At 40.2% G+C, this 21929-nt stretch overlaps 1 protein-coding gene across 3 annotated transcripts in view; it reads right to left on the bottom strand.

The window, feature by feature from the left end:
- Positions 1–21929, bottom strand: part of LOC125467530 (A disintegrin and metalloproteinase with thrombospondin motifs 3) — a 178850-nt gene that overhangs the window by 132872 nt on the left and 24049 nt on the right. For all 3 annotated transcript variants that reach the window (XM_048563530.2, XM_048563528.2, XM_048563529.2), the window contains exon 3: positions 18180–18327. In XM_048563530.2, coding sequence (XP_048419487.2) covers positions 18180–18327 — 148 coding nt within the window. The remainder of the gene's footprint in view (positions 1–18179; positions 18328–21929) is intronic.

The raw sequence follows: 21929 nt of genomic DNA, 5'->3' as shown, positions 1-21929 counted from the left end.
TTTCAACAGCCTCCTCCAGTTGTTCAGACACAGACTTGTGTATACACATCTTGCAGCATTCCTCTGCTCAAATCTTATCAGCTGGTTCTCATTTCCTCTTTTCATTCCTTCTACTAAAATGTAGTACTTCACACTACTGCATTAAGTTCCATTGACCTAGTGTCTGCACATTTCACCAGTATGTCAGAAGCCTCCTCAATATTTACCACACTTCTGCATTTCAGGCCATCTGCAGACTGAGATGCACCTTATATTGTCTATTCCAAATCATCCAATGATTTTATACATACATATACCATAAGTTTCCTCTGGCCTGTAAAACAATTATTCATCATTCCTTACAGTTTCTGTCTCTTAACCAATTTTGTAACCATGTTTCCATTTAACTCCAAGTGTTTAATTCAGCTAACAATTTCATTATGTAGCACTTCGTCAAGTCCCATTTTAAAATGTTCTAAGTGCATTGACTCCATTACCCTCATTAAAACTGTCCTTTATTTCAAAGAACTTGATTAAGTTAGTCAAACAGAAGTTGCCCCTTTTGACAGGCTTTGTTTTTCCAAATATCAAATTTTTTTCAAAGCTGACACCTCTGGTTACTTCATTCCTGCGTACGAACATCAGCCAACATTGAGCTCCCATATCTCTACAGCAAACCCATGAACTTCTGAGTCAAACAGCAATATTCACATCCTTTGATCTGTAATTAACATCTCAGGAAGGATTTCCAATTATTTGATGATTACGAAGTGTAAGGAAGAGAGAAAAACACATTTAATAATCACCTCCTCAGCATAGAGTCTGAATAAATAACAAACTTTCATTTATAATTGGATGTTGTTTTCCAATGGCAAGCAATTCAAAAAGACATGATGCTTAAAGGCCAAGGTATTGTTAACTGGACATCAACATCAAATGACATTTCAGTGAAGAACAGAGAAAGTACAAAAACATACCATATGCTGTTATTAAAACTCAGATAGCCAAGTGGCACTATTGCCTCAGCATCAGAAGACAATCAATACAGTTTCCAGCAAACACAAAATGCTGGAGAAATTCAGGTCTTGCAGCATCTGTGGAAAGAATAACACAGCTAATGTTTTGACTATGACATGATACTGTACAAGATTTTAGTCAGGCCACATTTGGAATACTGTGTGCAGTTCTAGTTGCTGCACTAAAGAAAATGCAGAGACTTTGTAGAGGGTGAAGAAGAGGTTTATCAGGCTATTTACTGGTTTAGAGTACACAAGGTAAAAGAAAGATTGGAAAAACTTGGATTGTTTTTGCTAGAATGTCAGAGGTGGGGGCGGGGGGTTGTTAGTCCTGATAGAAGTATATAAAATTATGAGTTAATTGGTAGGGTAGCACTGAAGGGCATATTCCTGTGCTGTACTGTTCTATGTTTTTCTTCAAGTGTCACCTTCTTAGTTCTAAACAACAGTTACATCAGACTCGAAACGTTAATTCTGTTTCTCCACTCAAGCTGCCAGACCTGCTGAGTTTCCCTACAAATTTCTAAGTTTGTTCCAGATTTCCAGCATCTGGAGATTTTATTAGAGGATACAATTTCAGGCCAGAGTTATCAGCACATGACCTACAGTGACACTAACTGTAGTAAAAGAGGAGATATTTTTCTACAGTCAGAGGTGTTTTTTTTTCAGTTGGATGTAGAAGATCTAAAGTAGAAGACGTTTTCTTGGTTCCCTGTCACTGAACAATAGTGATTCTATAGATGCATGCAGGATTCTGCTGGCTGCAAATTGGCTACCATACTTACATTACAATAAATACGTCATGCTGGGAGTCTTTTTAAATTCACTCTTGGGATGTGGGCATCACTGGCTAGCCGGCATTTATTGCCTATCTCCAGCTGCCCTTGAGAAAATGGTGGTGAGCTGCCTTCTTTAACTGCAATAGTCCATGAGCAATAGCTAGGCTCACAACACCCTTAGGAAGGGAATTCCAGGATTTTGACCCAGCGACAGTGAATTAACGGTGATATACATCCAAGCCAGCATAGTGAGTGGCTTAGAGGGGAACTAACACATGGTAGTGTTCCCATCCGCTGCCCTTGTCCTTCTAGATGGTAGTGATCATAGATGTGGAAGGACCTGTCTAGGATCTTTGAACTTTTGCAGGGCATTTTTTAGATAGTACACATTGCTGCTACTGTAGTTGGAGGGAGTGGATGTGGTGCCAATCTAGCAGGCTGCTTTGTCTTAGATGGTGTCGAGCAGTATTTTTAATAAAGGCCTCATGGGCAGGGGGGTGGGTGTGGAAGTCATTGGACAAAAGAGATTTTGCACTGCATATGTACCTGCCAAAGTGTCAACTTTGAAACAATTCTGGATATCAAATCCTACAGTGCATTACTTCTGGTGGTCAATGGAGACAGGTCTTGCCTCGTCAGCCACAGGATATTGATACAAGAGGTCCCCAGGGCAGCACTACAAGCCAAACTCTCAGTTTCACTAAATAACCTTCCTTCAACTGTGAGATCAAAACCCAGGTGGTTAACTGATGATTGTAGGTCTAGCTCCATTCATAAATTTACCAGGTTCCGATTAATTTTCAGCTATATTTGCTCAGGCATCTCATGGTCTATTGTGATGTCAATTGACCATGTTCCTGTAGAGTTATACTATGTTAAGGTTCAATATTAAAACTAGATGTTGCCCAGTTAAGAAGTAATCTATGCCCACAAGTATTAAAACTGGGCAAAATCCAAGTTATGGCTAACATGCATCAAGTAACATTCATACTACACAAATGGAAAACAAAAACTAAAAACTATCTCCACCAAGACAGAACTCAATTTCCTTAGATATTCGGTGGTACTGCTGTTATCACATTCATGTACACAAACAATATCAACATACTATGTCATCATTGTGCACCATCAACAGAGACCCATCAAGGCTTCTTTGAAGAGAATGGGTTCCCATTTAGTCATGCTCATAATGTAGTGGATTTACACCTTGCTCTGCAAACAAAAAAGGAATACATTCACATCTTGTTCTTTCTAAATTATCTGGGAGACTGGGGAGCCCATTGTTCCTCATGGCATTGCCATCAAGACAAGGTTGATTTGCTAACCAATCAGCGCCCTTCTCTTCTCTAGGATATATTGCGCAATGGCTTGAAATTTGCTAATCTTGCATTTTTCCTGACAAATCCAGGACAAAAGGCTTCAGCAACTAGGTTTTTTCCAGCAAAACTTTGAATTTCTTTTTTAAAATTCATCTACTTCTGCTGAGGAGGCTAACATATTTATTGGAAATTTCTATCCCTTCTACCAAGAGCTATTTATTTTATGAAATTCAACTCAATAATGTAGAATAATTCAAATTATGGCTTTAAGTAAAAGAAAGCTAAAATAAACAATGCAAAGACAATTTAATTTACTACAGCACTTTTCTCCCTCCTAGCAACACTAATTATACCAAATTCTAAAGATAAGGACTGTGTGTCCAGTTGTTCTGCCTGGTGTCTGCAGGTTGAAGTTAGGTCATTTCCAGCGTTGCAGATACCCTTGTCCACTGCAAATACAAAGGCTACTGCTTCTGCTACTGGTTCAGCTGAATATCTCTCTCATTTCAGAAATGCTCCTCCTTGAAGCAAACTTACTAGAAAAGAAGAGTACCTCCAGGTACAAAATACGCATTGCTGTTTATTTTGTACCCTTCCCAAAGGGAAACGTTTAAACTTATGCTGATTTTGCTTTATAATTTTCAGTAAAAAGTCTTCAAATGTAAAACCTTGTTGTTCTGCTCCAGTCAGAGAAATTCATTTATAGTATTTTAAAAAGTAAACCGGTCTCAATGTGGACCCCATCAATTTTCAAATTACTTTTTTTAAAAAAAACTGCAGGTGTTAATTGTTGCATAACATGAATACGCTATTTCTTTACAGATAGTGTCTCTGGTAAAAGATCAGTTATGTTCATTTTCACAGCACATATCTAGTAGAGTTAGCTGTTTTTGTCAACAGTTGATTGATACATCTGGCAATAAGAAAAAAACCATCCTTCAAACTGTTTCTGTTAATGACATTAACTTTGGAAATAATCCCAGTACTAGTCTACATATTGAAGTACATTCTATTTGAAATAAAAGTTATTTTTCTATAATAGAAATATTAATCTAAGAAGGTCCAAATTTCTTGCTGCTTTCATGGATACATACCATGAAACCACAATTAACATTCTAGAATAAATTACAACATTTCCAATCTTCATATGGTTTTCAGAGATACTAACTTTAAAAAAACTACCTTCTCAAAATTCAGTGGAGGATTACGGACTCCACTTCTGTGGGATAACAGCCAATCTCTTTGTTCAGAGAACAGTCAAGTACCTGGGACTGCTTATTTTCAGACGCCGTGGAACAGATGATTCTAATTTCTACAAATGCTGATTCAATTTCAAACATTCAGACATTCAAAGACAAGTCATTAGATGACCAACACATTTCAATCACCACCTAAGATAACAAAGTGTGAACACAGCAGGCCAAGCTGCAGCTCAGGAGCACAAAAGCTGACGTTTCAGGCCTAGACCCTTCATCAGAGAGGGGGATAGGGAGAGGGATCTGAAATAAATAGGGAGAGAGGGGGGGAGGCAGACCAAAGATGGATAGAGGAGAAGATAGGTGGAGAGGAGAAGATAGGTGGAGAGGAGAAGATAGGTGAAGAGGAGAGTATAGGTGGAGAGGAGAGTATAGGTGGAGAGGAGAGTATAGGTGGAGAGGAGAGTATAGGTGGAGAGGTAGGGAGGGGATAGGTCAGTCGGGGAGGACGGACAGGTCAAGGGGGCGGGATGAGGTTAGTAGGTAGGAGATGGTGGTGCAGCTTGAGCTGCGAGGAGGGGATAGGTGAGAGGAAGAACAGGTTAGGGAGGTGTGGACGAGCTGGGCTGGTTTTGGGATGCAGTGGGGGGAGGGGAGATTTTGAAGCTTGTGAAGTCTACATGGGAACCTTGCAGCCCAATGGTATCAAAGCGGAATATGAGTTGCTGTTCCTGCAACCTTCGGGTGGCATCATTATGGCACTGGAGGAGGCCCATGATGGACATGTTGTCTAAGGAATGGGAGTGGGAGTTAAAATGGTTCGCGACTGGGAGGTGCAGTTGTTTATTGCAAACCAAGCGGAGGTGTTCTACAAAGCAGTCCCCAAGCCTCTGCTTGGTTTCGCCAATGTCGAGGGAGCCACAATGGGTACAGTGGATGCAGTATACTACATTGGCAGATGGGCAGGTGAACATCTGCTTGATATGGAAAGTCATCTTGGGGCCTGGAATGGGGGTGAGGGAGGAGGTGTGGGGGCAGGTGTAGCACTTCCTGCGGTTGCAGGGGAAAGTGCCGGGTATGGGGGGGTTGGAGGGGAGTGTGGAGCGGACAAGGGAGTCCAGGAGAGAGTGGGGAAGGCAGACAAGGGTGGGGATGGAAAAATGTCTTGGTGGTGGGGTCGGATTGTAGATGGCGGAAGTGTCGGAGGATGATGCGTTGGATCTGGAGGTTGGTGGGGTGGTATGTGAGGACGAGGGAGATTCTCTTTGGGCGGTTATAGAGGGGGCGGAGTGTGAGGGATGTGTTGCGGGAAATGCGGGAGACATGGTCAACACACCTCCTCACTCACCCACATCCCAGACCCCAAGATGACTTTCCATATTAAGCAGATGTTCACCTGCACATCTGCCAATGTAGTATACTGCATCCGCTGTACCCGGTGTGGCTTCCTCTATATTGGGGAAACCAAGCGAGGCTTGGGGACCACTTTGGAGAACACCTCTGCTCAGTTCGCAATAAACAACTGCACCTCCCAGTCGCGAACCATTTTAACTCCCACTCCCATTCCTTAGACAAGTCCATCCTGAGCCTCCTGCAATGCCATAATGATGCCACCCGCAGGTTGCAGGAGCAGCAACTCATATTCCGCTTGGGAACCTTGCAGCCCAATGGTATCAATGTGGGCTTCACAAGCTTCAAAATCTCCCCTCCCCCCACTGCAGCCGAAAACTAGCCCAGCTCGTCCCCACCTCCCTAACCTGTTCTTCCTCTCATCTATCCCCTGCTCCCACCTCAAGCCGCACCTCCATTTCCTACCTACTAACCTCATCCCACCTCCTTGACCTGTCCGTCCTCCCCGGACTGACCTATCCCCTCCCTGCCTCCCCACCTATATTCAGCTCTCAACCTATCTTCTCCTCTATCCATCTCCGGTCCGCCTCCCCCTCTCTCCCTATTTATTTCAGAACCCTCACCCCATCCCCCTCTCTGATGAAGGGTCTAGGCCCGAAACGTCAGCTTTTGTGCTCCTGAGATGCTGCTTGGCCTGCTGTGTTCATCCAGCTTCACACTTTGTTATCTTGGATTCTCCAGCATCTGCAGTTCCCATTATCTCAATTGCCACCTATACTGGTATTAAAATTGCTTCATCCAACAGCTTGAGCATGTAGAAAAAAAATTATTTGCAGAAAAGGGTCCTGTTTTTACATTAAAAAAGGGACACTTACTGAAAATAAAATTGACAGATTAGGTTACTGCTGCTCAAAGTGAACATGAATGAGAAATGGGGCTACAAAACAATTCTTGCGAAGTCTTTTCCTAGGAATACAAGATTGGTAAAATTTACCCTCTATTTGTACTTCTGGATTTAGTATGCTACTGCATGTGAGAAAGGAGAGAAGAGCCCCTTGTGGATAGTGTATCGTAAGAGTCATACAGTCATGCAGCATAGAAACAGACCGTTCAGTCTGACCAGTCCACGCTGTCTGAAATCCCAACTAAATTAGGCCCACCTGCCTGTGCTTGGCCCATGTCCCTTCAAACACAATTTACCTATCCAAATGACGTTTAAACATTGTAAATGCACCTGCATCCACCACTTCCACTGAAAGTTCATTCCACACATGAACCACGCTGCAAAATTTGAAAAGAAATTGTCCCTCGTGTCATTTTTAAAAAAGATCCTTCCCCACTCACCAGCACGCCACAGCAGGCCTCACCAACATCCCGTACAACCTCAACATGACGTCCCGATTCCTATACTCAAAGGTCAGAGCAACACATCAAATGGACTAAATCCCTTCTGAACCACCCTGTCTATGATGCAAGCTTCAAAGAATTATGCATCTGAACCCCTAGGTCTCTGTTCCACAACACTACCCAAAGCCCTCCTTGAAATGTACAGGTACTGCCCTTGTTTGTTTCACCAAATTGCAATACCTCACATTCATCCAAATTAAACTCCATCTGCCATTCTTCAGTCTATGGACCCAATAAATTGAGATCCCTTCGTAATCTTAAGTAACCTTTTTCAGTGTTGACTAGGCCATCATTTTGGTGTCATCTGCAAAACTAACCACGTTTTCCCAATTCTCATCTATATCATTAAATGAATCAAAAATTATTATTCAGGAAATGAGATACATGATAATAAGTTCAAACGGTTTCTTTTTGCTCCAGCCAGAAGACTGTGGATTTCAGGCATGGCAGCTAGGTTTGAAAAATGTTGTGCATCCAGTGACCAGATATTTAAGGCAAATTGATTAACTGTTTACTTTAGCCTACATATCACAGAAGTGAAAAATTTGCAGGAACTTACATTTAGAAGCACCATTAGGGGTGATAAAAGACTTGATCGATGAGCAGGATTTGAAGGGTGATCATTAAAGAAGACAGATGGTGAACAGGCAGAGAGGGATTCCATGAAATTAGAGTGTATGTTCATTTTGTAATAGAAAGACCTGCAAATTTTGAACGAGGAGATGGATTTTCAGAATGGTGTGATATTGTTCTGCCTAATTGTTTTTCTTCACAGATGAAGACGAGCACAACAGAAACAACTTAATGAAAAATTATTCACTACAGGACAACAAATGAATTACCATTAAGGTCTATGAGTAGGAGTAAATATTTTACTTTTTTGTTTTTGGAAGCAAGCTGAATTCTGATATTTTGCAACACTGCAGAATTCCAAACAAACTTGGGCATAACTTTTAATAGAAACAATACAGAAAAAACCATGGTCAGAACTTGACCAAATGTATCATTTTTACTGAAATACTCATGGAAATTTTCATAGCTCTAGGTTACCAATTCTCAAAACTGCATTGCTATCCCATCTCTCCCCTCCCTGCAGGCAGGACTCTGCAACACTGAAATCAATCCAGCATGCAAGAAATGGGCAGCTTCCCAAACAGCATAGCTAAGATGATGCTGTCGTAGTTAAGTCTCAAGTATAACAGTTAGAGTTATAAACAGAAATACAGTAAGGTCCAGCAGTGGTCTTTTGTGAATAGACAGTTTTTCTAGAAAACCTGATGCCTCTATCAGGAAAGCTCTTTTGGTACAAGGAGGTTTGGTCTACACATAGTCTTCAGATTTAACAAAACTTACAGCTGCCAGAGGAGGATGTTAAACAAATGAAGTGCAAGTATAAAAAAGGTTTCATTAGATATATTTAATAAAAACGGGAAAAATGCCAAGCATCTAAGAAAATATACCGAGAATTATGATCTCTATAAGAAACCAATGAACCATAAAGAACCCAATTTGCCAAACAGCCTCAAAAAAAACAAAAGGAAAAGGCTTCTTTTTATAACAATTCATCAATATAAATTCAAAATGAATTAACAGGCAAATTGCAATAAATAAAGAACTAAATAAATCAAAATGTAAATACAAGAAGACTTTATGAACTTACGATTAGTTCACTTAGTATATGTGGCACTAATTTGAACCATAAAGTTCTAAGCTCTAGACTTTCTCAGAATTCCAGCTCCTTTGCTTCAAAGATGCAGGCACCGGATGCCAACCGAAAGCAGTTTCCAAACCCATTTTCTATAGTCTTTACCAAAATGACATTTCTGCAGAACCTCTAATTTATTTTTCATGAGTCTTGGGGATACAGATTCAACAGACTCATCCGAATCCAAACCCAAACCGTCAGCAACACCCCTGCACACTGGCAAAGGAGAACTAAATATTGGTCACACGCTACCACACTGCCACTTTGCAGTTGAGCCCAAAGTTGAGGAGGCACCCTGCACCCATTGTGTCTTCCCCAGGATACTCTTTAACAAATGCCATTTGAATCAGTGGATTAGAGACCAGGCGCCAAGGTAACCTCAAGTAACAGGCCTTGACTACTCTTAATAGTGTCCCAAAGTTTCCTGGGTGAGGATGCCAACTAATGTGATCAAGACACAAATAGTGCCAATGCTAAGTTTAGCAATGTGCAGATATACATCAATATAACTCTACTTAACGTAATTGGGATGGGTACAGTTGATGGAGGGAATGCCTTTCCACTGAACCTGCTCAAGACAATACGGAAGGTCATTGGCATTCCATTATGCTGGTCCTGCAAATTGCCAAACTTCTGCAGGAAATTACAAATCTGCATTTTTTGTGGCAGAGTTGATACACAATGCCAACTTGTGCAGAATCCTTCCAAGAATGCCTGCCAAAATTCTGCAAATCTGTCAACAAAAACAGAATACATTTTTACGCAAAATAAATATCAATAATCAAAAGCTTTGCCTTCTTGGCACATACAATAACTATTTATCAGCTCAGCTGTAAAACTAATACCGTACTATTATTTTACAAATACATTAATCAATTCCTTCAGATTAACGATTGGAATTCCTGTGAAGATAGCTGCAATTTTACATAGAATGGTTTCACTAAAGAGAATTTACCATTTGCTGCAGAATTAACTAACTTGCTTCTGTTTATAGTATATTTTTCAATCCTCATTAGAAAATTAAAACTTTTGTTTTACTTTGTTCAGTATCATTTTGGCCCTTCAGGGTTTTTCTAGTCTTCAAAATCAAATGTACATGCAGAATGGTTCACCCTCCTGGGCATATAGCAAGTTTCTGCTCAATTACAAGTAACGCTTCTTTATACCGCAATTGATACATTCAAACATATTGGTTTAGGATGCAAATTCACTTGTCCGTTCCAAAACAAGGGTAAATAGTTTCCTCCATGCAACATTGCACCTGTACCCATAACCAATGCATGCGTTCTGAAAAATGTACTAGTGTTATGATACAGCAGCTAGCTTAACTATACCAACTACATATTTCAATACATGTACATCTGTATCTCTTTCCCTTACATTCAATATAGTAGTCCTTGCTATTATTTCAATTAAGACTTTTCTTAAATTGACAAAGGATTTTAATGTGTTGGCTATTCGTTTGAGGCAATTCAGGCTGATTTGGTTATAACTGATGGTCCAGCATAGCTCATCACATTACAATAGCCCACACAGTTTTTTTAAATGATATTGTTTCTTTCATGGGATGTCAGCAGTACCAGTAAGGTTCGTTGCTAATTGCGATCCGGAGTAAATGACTACTAAATCACTTCAGATGGTGGTTAGGAGGCAACCACATTGTTATATGTAGACCAGGCTGGGGGTGGCATTTCTTCCCTATACGGCTTTAGTGAACTCAGATGGGTCTTTGCAACAAGTGATGGATATCCTCATGGTCATTCATAGCTTTTCAAAAACTGATTTCCAATTAATCAAATTTTAAATCCAACCAACTGCCATGATGATATTGAATTCTGTGTGTGCATAGTGGAGTTGCACAGATCACAACTTATCCATATCCCAGAACACACTGACCAACAAACACAATGATCGCAGAATACATCATTAACAGCTTGATTTTTTCAAAAAGGTTAGGTCTGGAGTAAAACTTAAAACATATCACAACCCAGCCATTCAATCCAACTCGTCTACGCCGTCTCTGTGACAATACTGGGTTGAATTCCTGGTCATGATTATCTAGCTATACCTTACATTTGACTATTCAATTTCCCTCAATTGTTCAACACAACTGCATACACGAACACATTATCACTACTTTCATGAAGCTGACTCCCCTGGAAATCCAATGATATCCTAGTTTGCTCAGTCAGTAGAAACATCTTTACTTTAACCCTGTTAAACTGTATAAAGACCCCTTGCAGGTCACTCCTCAGCCTTCGCTTTCCCACATAACAGGGGGTCCAAGCTTGTATACCCTGTCCTGTTAAGCATATCCTCTGTTACCCAGTGTATAAATAAAGAGCTCATGACAGGGTAGGTGGTAGAATCTAGAATTAGAGTTATGGTTTAAAAATAAAAGGACGGCCCATTTAAAATGGAGATTAGGGGATTTTCTTTTCCTCTTGAAAGCCATGTGTCTTTGAAACAATCTTAACTCCTTAGGAACAGGAACAGGCTGTTTGGACCTTTGAGCCTGTTCCACCATTCAATAGGATCATGGCAGATCCAACATTCCTCAAGTCCGCTTTCCTGCATTTTCCCCATAACCCGATTCCCTTATCGATTAGGAATCAATCATAGCCTTAAATATACACAAGGACCCGCCCCCTACAGCTCTCAGGAGCAATATTTCCAAAGATTCTCAATTCCTCAGTTCAGTCTTAAATTGATACCTCTTTATTCTAAGGCTATGCCCTCTGGTCCTAGACTCTCAGCATCTGCACTGCAAAGCCCCTTAAAATTCTACATGATCTTTCCCAAAGATGTGGCAAAAGCAGCATTCTTGAAATGTTTTGACAGTTTTAATAAGGGAGTGAAATTTTATCAGGAGTAGGCAGGAATGTGGACTTGATGTTATAATCAGTTGAATCTTGATCTTACTGAGTGAAAGAGCATGTTCAGGGAGCTGAATGCTTGTTCTTGATGAGTATGTTTACATCATTCTTGTGAATCTTTTTACAGGTTCTCCAATAGTCTAATTGAGCCACTCTGAATTCAGAATAAATTCACAATTCCAACATGGTGAGTAGGAATTATTACGAGTCTGTATCTCTGAGCTAATTACCAATGTTGATGTTTGGTTGATCAAAGTAAAAGATTTATTACCAGTGCCTAATGTCAGAATTTAGAAATTGGAACTCTCAGCACACAGTTAACTGTAGGGCCCCAGGGAGTGCTGCTGACCTTGGGGTGTAGGTTCAAAGTGGTATTGCAGGCAGACAGGGTGCTGAAGATGGTGTTTGGCACAATGCTCTGACCAATGAAGACAAGTGAGCGTAGGAATTGGGACATCATGTTGCAACTGTACAAAACATTGGTGAGGCCACTTTTAGAATACTGCATATAACTGAAGTCACTCTGCTATATGTTAAACTATGAAGGGCACATAAAAATTTACAAGAATGTTGCCCATGCTGGAGGGTTTGAGTTACAGGGAGAGGCTGGATAGGTTTGGACTTTTCTCCCTGAAGCACTGGAGGCTGAGGGGTGACTTTGGAGAGGTTTACAAAATCATGAGGGGCATAGAAAAGATGAATAATCAAGGTCTTTTTCCTAAGAGCAGGAGAGTGAAAAACTTGGGGGTATAGACTTAAGTTAAAAAGGGTAAGATTCAAATGGGACACGAGGGGTATCATTTTCACACAGAGGGTGATGCTTGTATGGAGTGAGCTGCCAGAGGAAGTTGTAGAAGCAGGCACAATTACAACAGTTAAATGACATTTTTCAGGTACAAGAATAGGAAAAGGTTAGAGGGATAGGGGCCAAATGCAGACAAATGGGACTAGCTCACTTGAGGATACCTGGTCAGCATGGACAAGTGGGCCGATGGGTCTGCTTCTGTGCCATATAACTAAGTACAACCCAAAGCATTTTCCTTGGACTGAAAGTTATTGCTGATCAAGAAACCATAGGCAACAGTACAGCCCCAAACAGTAGTCTGGGTAGGGAGGATAAACTGTTCATGTATTGTGAGGAAAGATCATTCCCTCCACTCTTTACATGCAGACAGACCTCTGTTCTAAGGCAATACAAGTTTAGCCTATGCGTGCACGGTCTGAAAGAGGTTCTTCTGGGAAAAGTCCGCGGCCCCAATTCCAAGTCAGGAGAAAGGAATCGTACCATCCGAATTTGCACGCACAACCATTATTAATTGGTTTTAGAAATTTAACATAGCCAACGGATCAGACAGTATTTTCACCGGATAAAAGTAGAATTGTCCATTGTTAGGTTAAACACAAAATCAGTTAAGGGATATAACATTGTTTAAAATGCATTCATAAATAATTATTTTAATTATGAAGGGGAGAGGTCAAAAGGTGATGATTTGGGAGTAGGGACTGAATTAAGTTAATACCATGATTTTAAGATGTAGACAGAGGAATACAAAATAGAAATAATGCCTATTTTTGGTCTTTTTTTTCCAGTTACATGTAAGCCTATAGGTGAATACATTTATGAATGAAATCCTCGTACACCTGCCAAGGCTTTCCAATGGCAATATTAAAGCTGTGCCTTTGCTCAATATTATGTACTCACTGGCGAACATATAACATTTCCTGACTCTTAACAGATACGTAAGTGTTGGAGGGACCATTAAAGAATTTCAGAGAATAATTCACTATTTCACTTCTCACTTGACCAGGTTGACATCATAATCTATTTCATTAGCCCAAGGAATATGCGTAAAACTTGAAAAAACCCAAACCCATATTAATTTTCAAAAGATCTTTCATTTTCATTTGCTGAAGAACAGATTCGTGGACTGTATATTGAAATAATTGCTGGGTTTCATTTTGAACCCTATAGTTTCCTGGCATTTTAATGATTCACAATTAAATTATGGTGACACTAAACACTTCTTAGGAGGGTTGTTTTAATGTTTACATTGTTATATTAAAATGAACAACCAAGAGGCTACTGACATGATCAAAGCGGCTAAAATAAATGGATACAAACTGGGTCAATAATCATCTACATTAACATAATGCATGGTAACTTGGACCATTCCACACGTCATACATTTTGGATGTATCCTCATGCAGGAAAAAGGAAACTTTTAGACACAAGATAGACCAAATTTAAATTAAACTTGCCTGTGAATCCCATTTTTAAATGAGTCTGAGAAATAACACTCTCAACTGACAGGTTATGGAATGGCAAATGTCAGAAATGGAAAATTTTAAGACTCCTCAATCAAGGAAGCTCTTCTTAATTTGGGGTCAGAGCAGACAGACATCAGGCCAGCAGTCTGAAATGTTGACAAAAACAATTCTTGTACATAAGCAGATCGTTGTATTTGACTTAAGATGGAACATCACAGGCTGGAATCCCAGCTTCAACTATTACTTTAACATTTGTCGCTGGGGCAGTTCTAGATCGAGCAATTAGTGCAAGGCAGCACAGTTCTGCATCTCAAAGAAAGGAAGTGCTGTCTGGACTAGTTCCCTCAACACCAAGCCCTTTTAATTCCTCATAGCGGAAAATATTTTCAGCAAATTATGATGTGGAGAGAAACAGGAAATTAAAATATTGCAGGGAATGAGGAAAGACGAAAAAATTGCAGTCATAATGAGATGTAGATCAGGCAAAGTCAGGAAGGCAAAAATGGTTTGTGAAGAAAATTCTTTAGGGAAGAAAACAGACTGGCTTCTTACGATCAGCTTAGCTCAGTGTCTGATATGCTCATTTAAGTTTGAGGATGGTAGGTGAAGATCCATTCTGCATCCTAAGCACATTGCCAACTCTATTCTAGCATAATACTAAAAGAAGTCATTGCATTATTCTTTGGATGAAACAATAAGATTATGGTCCGCGTGGCCTGCAATTATTTGAAGAGAAATCCCAGTGGTCTGACCTCAAATTATTGTTTAAAATCAACACCACAAACAGATTTCCATACACATGCATACTGAGTCAACCCAAAACTGAGATTCATTTTTGGTCTCAAAAGGAATCGAGGGATTATGGGAAGCAGACAGAAAAATGGTTCTGAAGGAAAAAAAAAATCAGCAGCCATGGTCAAACTGAATGGCACAGAAGACTCAAATACCATATGACCCATTTCTACTCATTCATTTTGTTCTTATATCACTTTTTGCTGTGTGCAAATTGCCTGTGTGCTTTCCTTTACAAGGATAACTGAACTAAGTTTCAGAATGTTCCAGGAATATGAATAACATTTGTTAATAAATACTCTTTCTTCTTCATTTGATAAGATGAGAAACATGGGAAACAAAAAGTCAGGGACGCGAAGGTTGTAGGACTGGGCAGAATGTCAGACACAACGTGAACAAAACCATGAGAGGTCTGAAGGCAAAAAGGTAAAGACCTCAAAATTAATTCACAAGCACATGAAACTTGGCCATTTTTGGTTATTTACAGTTCTGACAACATGGTAGAGGACCAGGCCTCAGAGGTTTGGAGATCGCTGATGCTTATGAAGATATGGATAAGGGCTTCCAGCATCTGCAGAGATGAAGCAAATGGGAAAAGTGCAGACATTTAGTCTGTGTTTCACCAAGGGCACTCAGCACCTAACCTCATTATAGAAGGGTCTGTCTCCATAATGGACTGCCGTGGCTCAAGAAGGTAGCTCACCATAACATACTCAAGTGGAACTGGGGACGAGCAATAAATGCTGGCTTAACTAGTATAGATGAACAGAATTCAAACAGTACAGAAGAAATAGCCTGAAAGACTAAGGAAGCTAGAACCAAAAGTGCATCATTAAGTCCCCAAAAAAGTTTCAGTCCCCAACATGAAGTTTTAGGACTTTGATTTTAAATAGCCAGCACAGCAGCAGGCACAGAATCAATAGTAGTGCAATAGAGATAGAGTTAAGTGCTACTAGAATCTACAAGGAAGCTGCCACAATTCCTGTGATTTTAACACTGACGTGGCAATGTACAATAAACAGAAATGGGTTGATAACATGGCATACCTGTGTGTACACTTACACCTAAGTGTGCAGACCTAGAAACTGTTCAAGGAGTTACAGTTACTATATTTGCAACGCACAAGCGAAATCATGAGAAAACGATACTTTGAAATCAAGTAGAGCCCACCATGAAGAATAAAACTGTCTTTAAAAATATCCAGGTGCGAAAAGGTCATGGAAATAATTGTAGACGCACAGCTGTTATTGGCAACTGTGACCAAGGCTCAGTGATGTAAGTATAGGTTCTTGTGGTGCAATGATCACATCCTTATCTCTGAGCCAGAGATGTGCTGTAGGTGCAGAAGAAACTGGATCATTGAAATTCAAAGAGAAAACTGGGCATTTTATTCGGAGATCAGCAGCAGTGGTTAACTCTGGAGCAAAAGGAGAGAAGGTCAAGACAGCATAATCAAACTGCTTCTCTTCAGCCATCATAGATTAACTGAAGACAAGTACAAAGCCATTTGACTCAACCAAGATAGTTGGAGAGCCGGAAGAAGCAGAGAAGGAACATAGTTCATTATTTACCAATTTACAACTATTCTTAAGTCAGTTAGACATCAAAGAACGGTACAATTTGAGTTCCTATGCAGTCTAATCTTTAGTGTAATGTATGACTAGATATGAATTATAGATGCGTGTAGCCTCAAGTTGGATGTTAGTCAGTAATTACACAGTCAAGAATAAGGGAGACCCTTCTTATACCTTCCAGTAATTCACTCTCACCATCTCCTTTTTTAAAAAATTGTGGAAGAAAGGGACCAATGGATATCTGACACTAAAGATAAATAAAGTAAAATAATTTGCACATAATACAGATTATAATTACATGGAAGGTCATCATCCAGGCAGCCCAAATTAAATATTATCCAAAACATATTTCAAAACTAGGGCTTCCATCTTAGTGCAATTAGAACAACATGTGCCTTCTAATCGTAAGTTTCTAGGTTCAAATTCTAGGCTACCTAGAACATTTGGCATTATCTTCTTTGCTCATCTGAATTATGCCTCTTTTTCAGGGAAAACCACCAATCATACAACTCCTTGTTTTTAAAATTAGCCTAATCTGCCTCAGTCTCTTAAATCAAAGTTATCTGTCCAAAGGGAGAGTATTAAAATCAACTCTGGAAGCAAACATGTCCAGTTAAAGGGATCTCGACCCGAAATGTCAACTTTCCTGCTCCTCTGATGCTGCTTGGCTTACTGTGTTCACCCAGCTTCACACTGTGCTATCTCTAATTCCCTTTTAGCTCTGTCATGAATTCTACCCACAGTGAGTTTGCTTGGTGGCCTCCCTATCCAAATCTCTCTCTTTACAAAGGGATATCTGCAATAATTTACTGCCTTACGCTCCATAGGATGTTACATAGCAACAAAAATTATATTGGAAACAAATCTTTGTGGTCATTATTTTCTGTCCTGAAATAGAGCTCTGATGAATTAAGCACAACTGGAACAATAGTGACCAAAGATTACCAAATCTGCATTTCAATCAAAGTCAAGATATGAATTTAAGGCTCCATACTGAAGCAAAAGGATACTTAAAACATTCTTAGACATCCATTTATATATAACTCCATCATACTTGACATGCTCTGTCTCAAGTCAGGGGTCTTTACATAAGGCAATGAAAATATAGCTGGATTGGACAGAGGAGGTCACATGACAGGTAAACATCTAGGAATGGTATAATTTGAGTGGCTTTAACATTGCACATCTAATACCATGCGTTTGTCATTTCCACAGGCTACCTGGCTTAATAAAGCGTATTGACCAATTAGGTAAAAATACTGCTAAGCAATATCACAGATCTTTGCCCTGGAATTTTTCTATGGCTCATTTATTTTGCACACTTAACATATAAAACCTAATAATGTACTTCAGTGTAACATACAAAAAATATTTTAAAAGGTGGTGTCCAAACAGTTCATTTCTTATGTTGCCCGTTTTCACCGAAACCTTGTGTGTATGACAAAATGAACAAAATTCAAGCAAAGGTGGCTTTAAAGAGTCCAACATACAACAAAGGAATGTCAAGCACTGAAGTGAATATGGGCTGACCTACAAAGTTATGTAAGTTAAATGTGTAACATAAATTACTAAGCAGTACCTTAAGTCAATTTATAGAATATTCTTTATTTACATTTGGCAAATTGCTTCTACTGTTAATTTTATAGAGAAATGTAATGTTTAAAATAACACACAATACAATGCAGATATCATATATGCATCCAATAAATTGCACAAGTGAATTAAAAACTTTGAAAGGATGCAGGTCCAAACAACACAATCAAATTAATCTTCTGAAAAGAAAAACAGCATTTAATGTTGTGCAATGTTAGTGTGCAAAATCTATTCTGGAGACTGCATTGGGTTTAATAACATGATCAACATTTTAACAAACTTTTTTTTGTAGTACTTAAACTTTTAGTTTCAGTACTTTCAATACCTTCAACATGTAGGTCTTGTGGCACTGCTTGTTTGATAGAGGACCTACGATACACCACATGAACGCGACCTTTTTCTTCCTGTGCCTGCTGCCCTTTCTCCAATGGCTCAATGAAAAACTCACCAGTGTCTGCACGAATCAATCCAGCCTATTAAATATAAAAAGACAATTATACATAATTTACTTATCACAATGTGTAATGTTTCTGCATAAATAGTCAACACACAAAAACACAGTTTTTCAAATGACCATAACAATATCAACATCTGTAGTCAGTCCAGATGAAGGGCTTGCAACGTGGAAAATGTTCCACAAATCCGTCCCCTATCTATCACTGACTTTTTCTGGCAACAGTTGTTAAACACAGCAAAATTAGGGAACCTTATTTCAAATTCAAGGAGGGTTGCATTTCAAAATGGGTCAAGACAATGTGAGATTATATAATTGGAAATTCAATGTTAGTGCAAAGTTAATGATATTTAATAATTCAATGTTCATTCTAATTTTACTTTCTGTATGAATATCTGAACCAGAAAATTAAAGTTCATGGCAAATTTAATTCACCTTGCTATTTGTTTTGCTACAAGCCATTTCTATTAGTCAAATCGAAAAGCAGGGTAGAAAGTGGTATATAGTGTTTTCACAATTTGCGCTATGTTGGGAAAAGAATTTATTGGATTGTTTTGGTTAGCCAGTGCTTGTCGTCCACGTAGAAGCAAGTTGTCACTGCTCCTCCAAACTACCTGCTGGACAAAGACATCCAGTGAAGCATTTAGAGGCAAAAAGTCCCAAGGGTGGAAATTACCACATTCAAGTACAGCATTAACACCAGAGACTACACCAAGAAAAATCAGCCAGGACTCCAGCTATTAAATCATCCATGTTAGGTGGCCAGGTGAGATATCAGCTGGACAGGATCAAACAAAGTTTGTGCTTATTACAGATTGTCAACATCCAACTGATTTAAAACTATCCACTCAAGTGAACCGTTTTAATTATATTAGTTAAGATTTTAAATAAATTGATACTCCATTAGGGGAAAGGCAATGAAAATGCAGGAGGCAATGAGGTATTGGATATGATAATGGGAACTGCAGATGCTGGAGAATCCAAGATAATAAAACGTGAGGCTGCAATTCCGCCATCAACAATCCGACCCCACCACCCAAGACATTTTTCCATCCCCATCCCTGTCTGCTTTCCGGAGAGACCACTCTCTCCGTGACTCCCTTGTTCGCTCCACACTGCCCTCCAACCCCACCACACCCGGCACCTTCCCCTGCAACCGCAGGAAATGCTACACTTGTCCCCACACCTCCTCCCTCACCCCTATCCCAGGCCCCAAGATGACTTTCCATATTAAGCAGATGTTCACCTGCACATCTGCCAACGTGGTATACTGTATCCATTGTACCCGGTGTGGCTTCCTCTACGTTGGGGAAACCAAGTGGAGGCTTGGGGGCCGCTTTGCAGAACACCTCCGCTCGGTTCGCAATAAACAACTGCATCTCCCAGTCGCAAACCATTTCCACTCCCCCTCCCATTCTTTAGATGACATGTCCATCATGGGCCTCCTGCAGTGCCACAATGATGCCACCCGAAGGTTGCAGGAACAGCAACTCATATTCCGCTTGGGAACCCTGCAGCCCAATGGTACCAATGTGGACTTCACCAGATTCAAAATCTCCCCCTCCCCCACCGCATCCCAAAACCAGCCCAGCTCTTCCCCACCACCCACTGCATCCCAAAACCAGTCCAACCTGTTCTTCCTCTCACCCATCCCCTCCTCCCACCCCAAGCCGCACCTCCATCTCCTACCTACTACCTCATCCCACCTCCTTGACCTGTCTGTCTTCCCTGGACTGACCTATCCCCTCCCTACCTCCCCACCTATACTCTCCTCTCCAACTATCTTCTTTTCTCTCCACCTTCGGTCCGCCTCCCCCTCTCTCTCTATTTATTCCAGAACCCTCACCCCATCCTCCTCTCTGATGAAGGGTCTAGGCCCGAAACGTCAGCTTTTGTGCTCCTGAGATGCTGCTGGGCCTGCTGTGTTCATCCAGCCTCACATTTTATTATCGAGGTATTGGATATGCTTGTTAAGCATGCCAATAACTACTAAACATTAGTACCTGCACCTTAGGAAGCTTATTATTAAGCATCTTACAGTGTAGCAAACAATATTGGGGGACTGAATGAAACAAAGTTCTGCCTGGAGACAGTGAGTGCCATATTCTTGGCAAGGACACAAAGGAGGGTGCTGAAGAGTGGGCCCTGGTTACTGTAGGGCCAGAATCCTGTGCAGCCCTCAAATCAGGAGAGAAGCTACCCCGTATCAAGTCCCAATGTCGACAGTATTCAAAACTGACCAATAGTCAAGTACTGGAGGCTGGGTTCCTCTGTGGTTTCGTGTGATTCTCGATTTTCTGGCACTTGCAGCATGATCCTGATACAGATCTTGGACATTTTTCTTATCTTGATCCCTCCTAAAGGACCGATGAGAAGCTGGACATAATTCCAACTGATGAAGAATAACCTGAACTAGCTTTGCTGAAATGTGTTTCATTTGTGGGCATTTCTGGAGATGCTCATCTGACACTCGGAAAAGACAGCTTAATTGAAACTTAGATTTATTTGTCACATGTACCAAGTGTAGGGATACACAAGTACATGAAAGTGCACAAAGTCGCCATTCACTGGCACCCATTTGTGTACAAAAACTAGAACTAAAAAGACTTAAAACAGAGCCAAAAAGGTAAGCAACAAAATGAAATTCCCAGATCTCAACATCACAAATCCCATCTCCACATTGGTGCAGGCACTTCTCCAATTGCTAGGGCACCCAGGAGGATGCCACATGAAAGACTCTCACTGCCGACTGCTGCCATCTCACCAGCCTGCTCTCGCCATCGCTTGGGCCCATGCTCAATCTGCCGTTGCTGCAGGATATGGGCAGCTTGTTCAGCTCCAACCATGCAGTTCCCATTCTCAGCTCACGACTGGTAGGTAATTAAAAGGACGGTGTGGAGGGGAGATTGTATTAATGCAAAGAGGAGAGAGAGAGAAGAAAAAAAGAGTGATAAGAAAGGGAAAGGAAAAGGAAAAGGAAAAGGAAAAGGAAAAGGAACTGGCGAGCAGAGTGGAGCTCCAAATGGAGTGACTTACCCTGCCACCATCTTGCTGGTAAAATGTAAATTAAATTGAATTGAAATAAATATAATCTGGACAGATATAAATATACATTTGTACTAGAAAATAATGTGCTGCAGCAATACAAACACGATCCAATTCTCTCTATAGTCAGCATCGAGTTCTCTCAGCTGAGGTACAGGCCAATCTAGTTACAAAGTAAAGCTCCTTTGAATAGTCAATAATTTGCTTTAAACACAGCCTAAGAATACAGTGGACAACACAAGAGTTATATTTTAATTCCCACACTACCCATTTGCTAGTCCTCTGTATTGTATACCTAAATTAGCAACAGACTTGTGGTTAGCTCTGCACCAAGGATTCATGCCCACTGGAGTCAAGAGTTCAAATGATGCTGAACCTATACTGCTTCTGTACTATTTTCATTCTTTGATAGTTCTAGTGAGATTAAGGTTAAATTCAACAATGCAGAAATCAACGATTGCTTGAGCAGTTTTAAAATAGTTTGTTATTCTGCTGGAGATAATGATCTCAAATGATCAAGACTCACATATTGGATTTTCCACATTCTTTGTTAATTTGTATCCAGGTGTGACTAGT

The sequence above is a fragment of the Stegostoma tigrinum genome, chromosome 37 (genome assembly GCF_030684315.1).
Source record: "Stegostoma tigrinum isolate sSteTig4 chromosome 37, sSteTig4.hap1, whole genome shotgun sequence".
NCBI classification, from domain to species: domain Eukaryota; kingdom Metazoa; phylum Chordata; class Chondrichthyes; order Orectolobiformes; family Stegostomatidae; genus Stegostoma; species Stegostoma tigrinum.
This window is presented reverse-complemented; position numbering and strand designations above follow the sequence as displayed.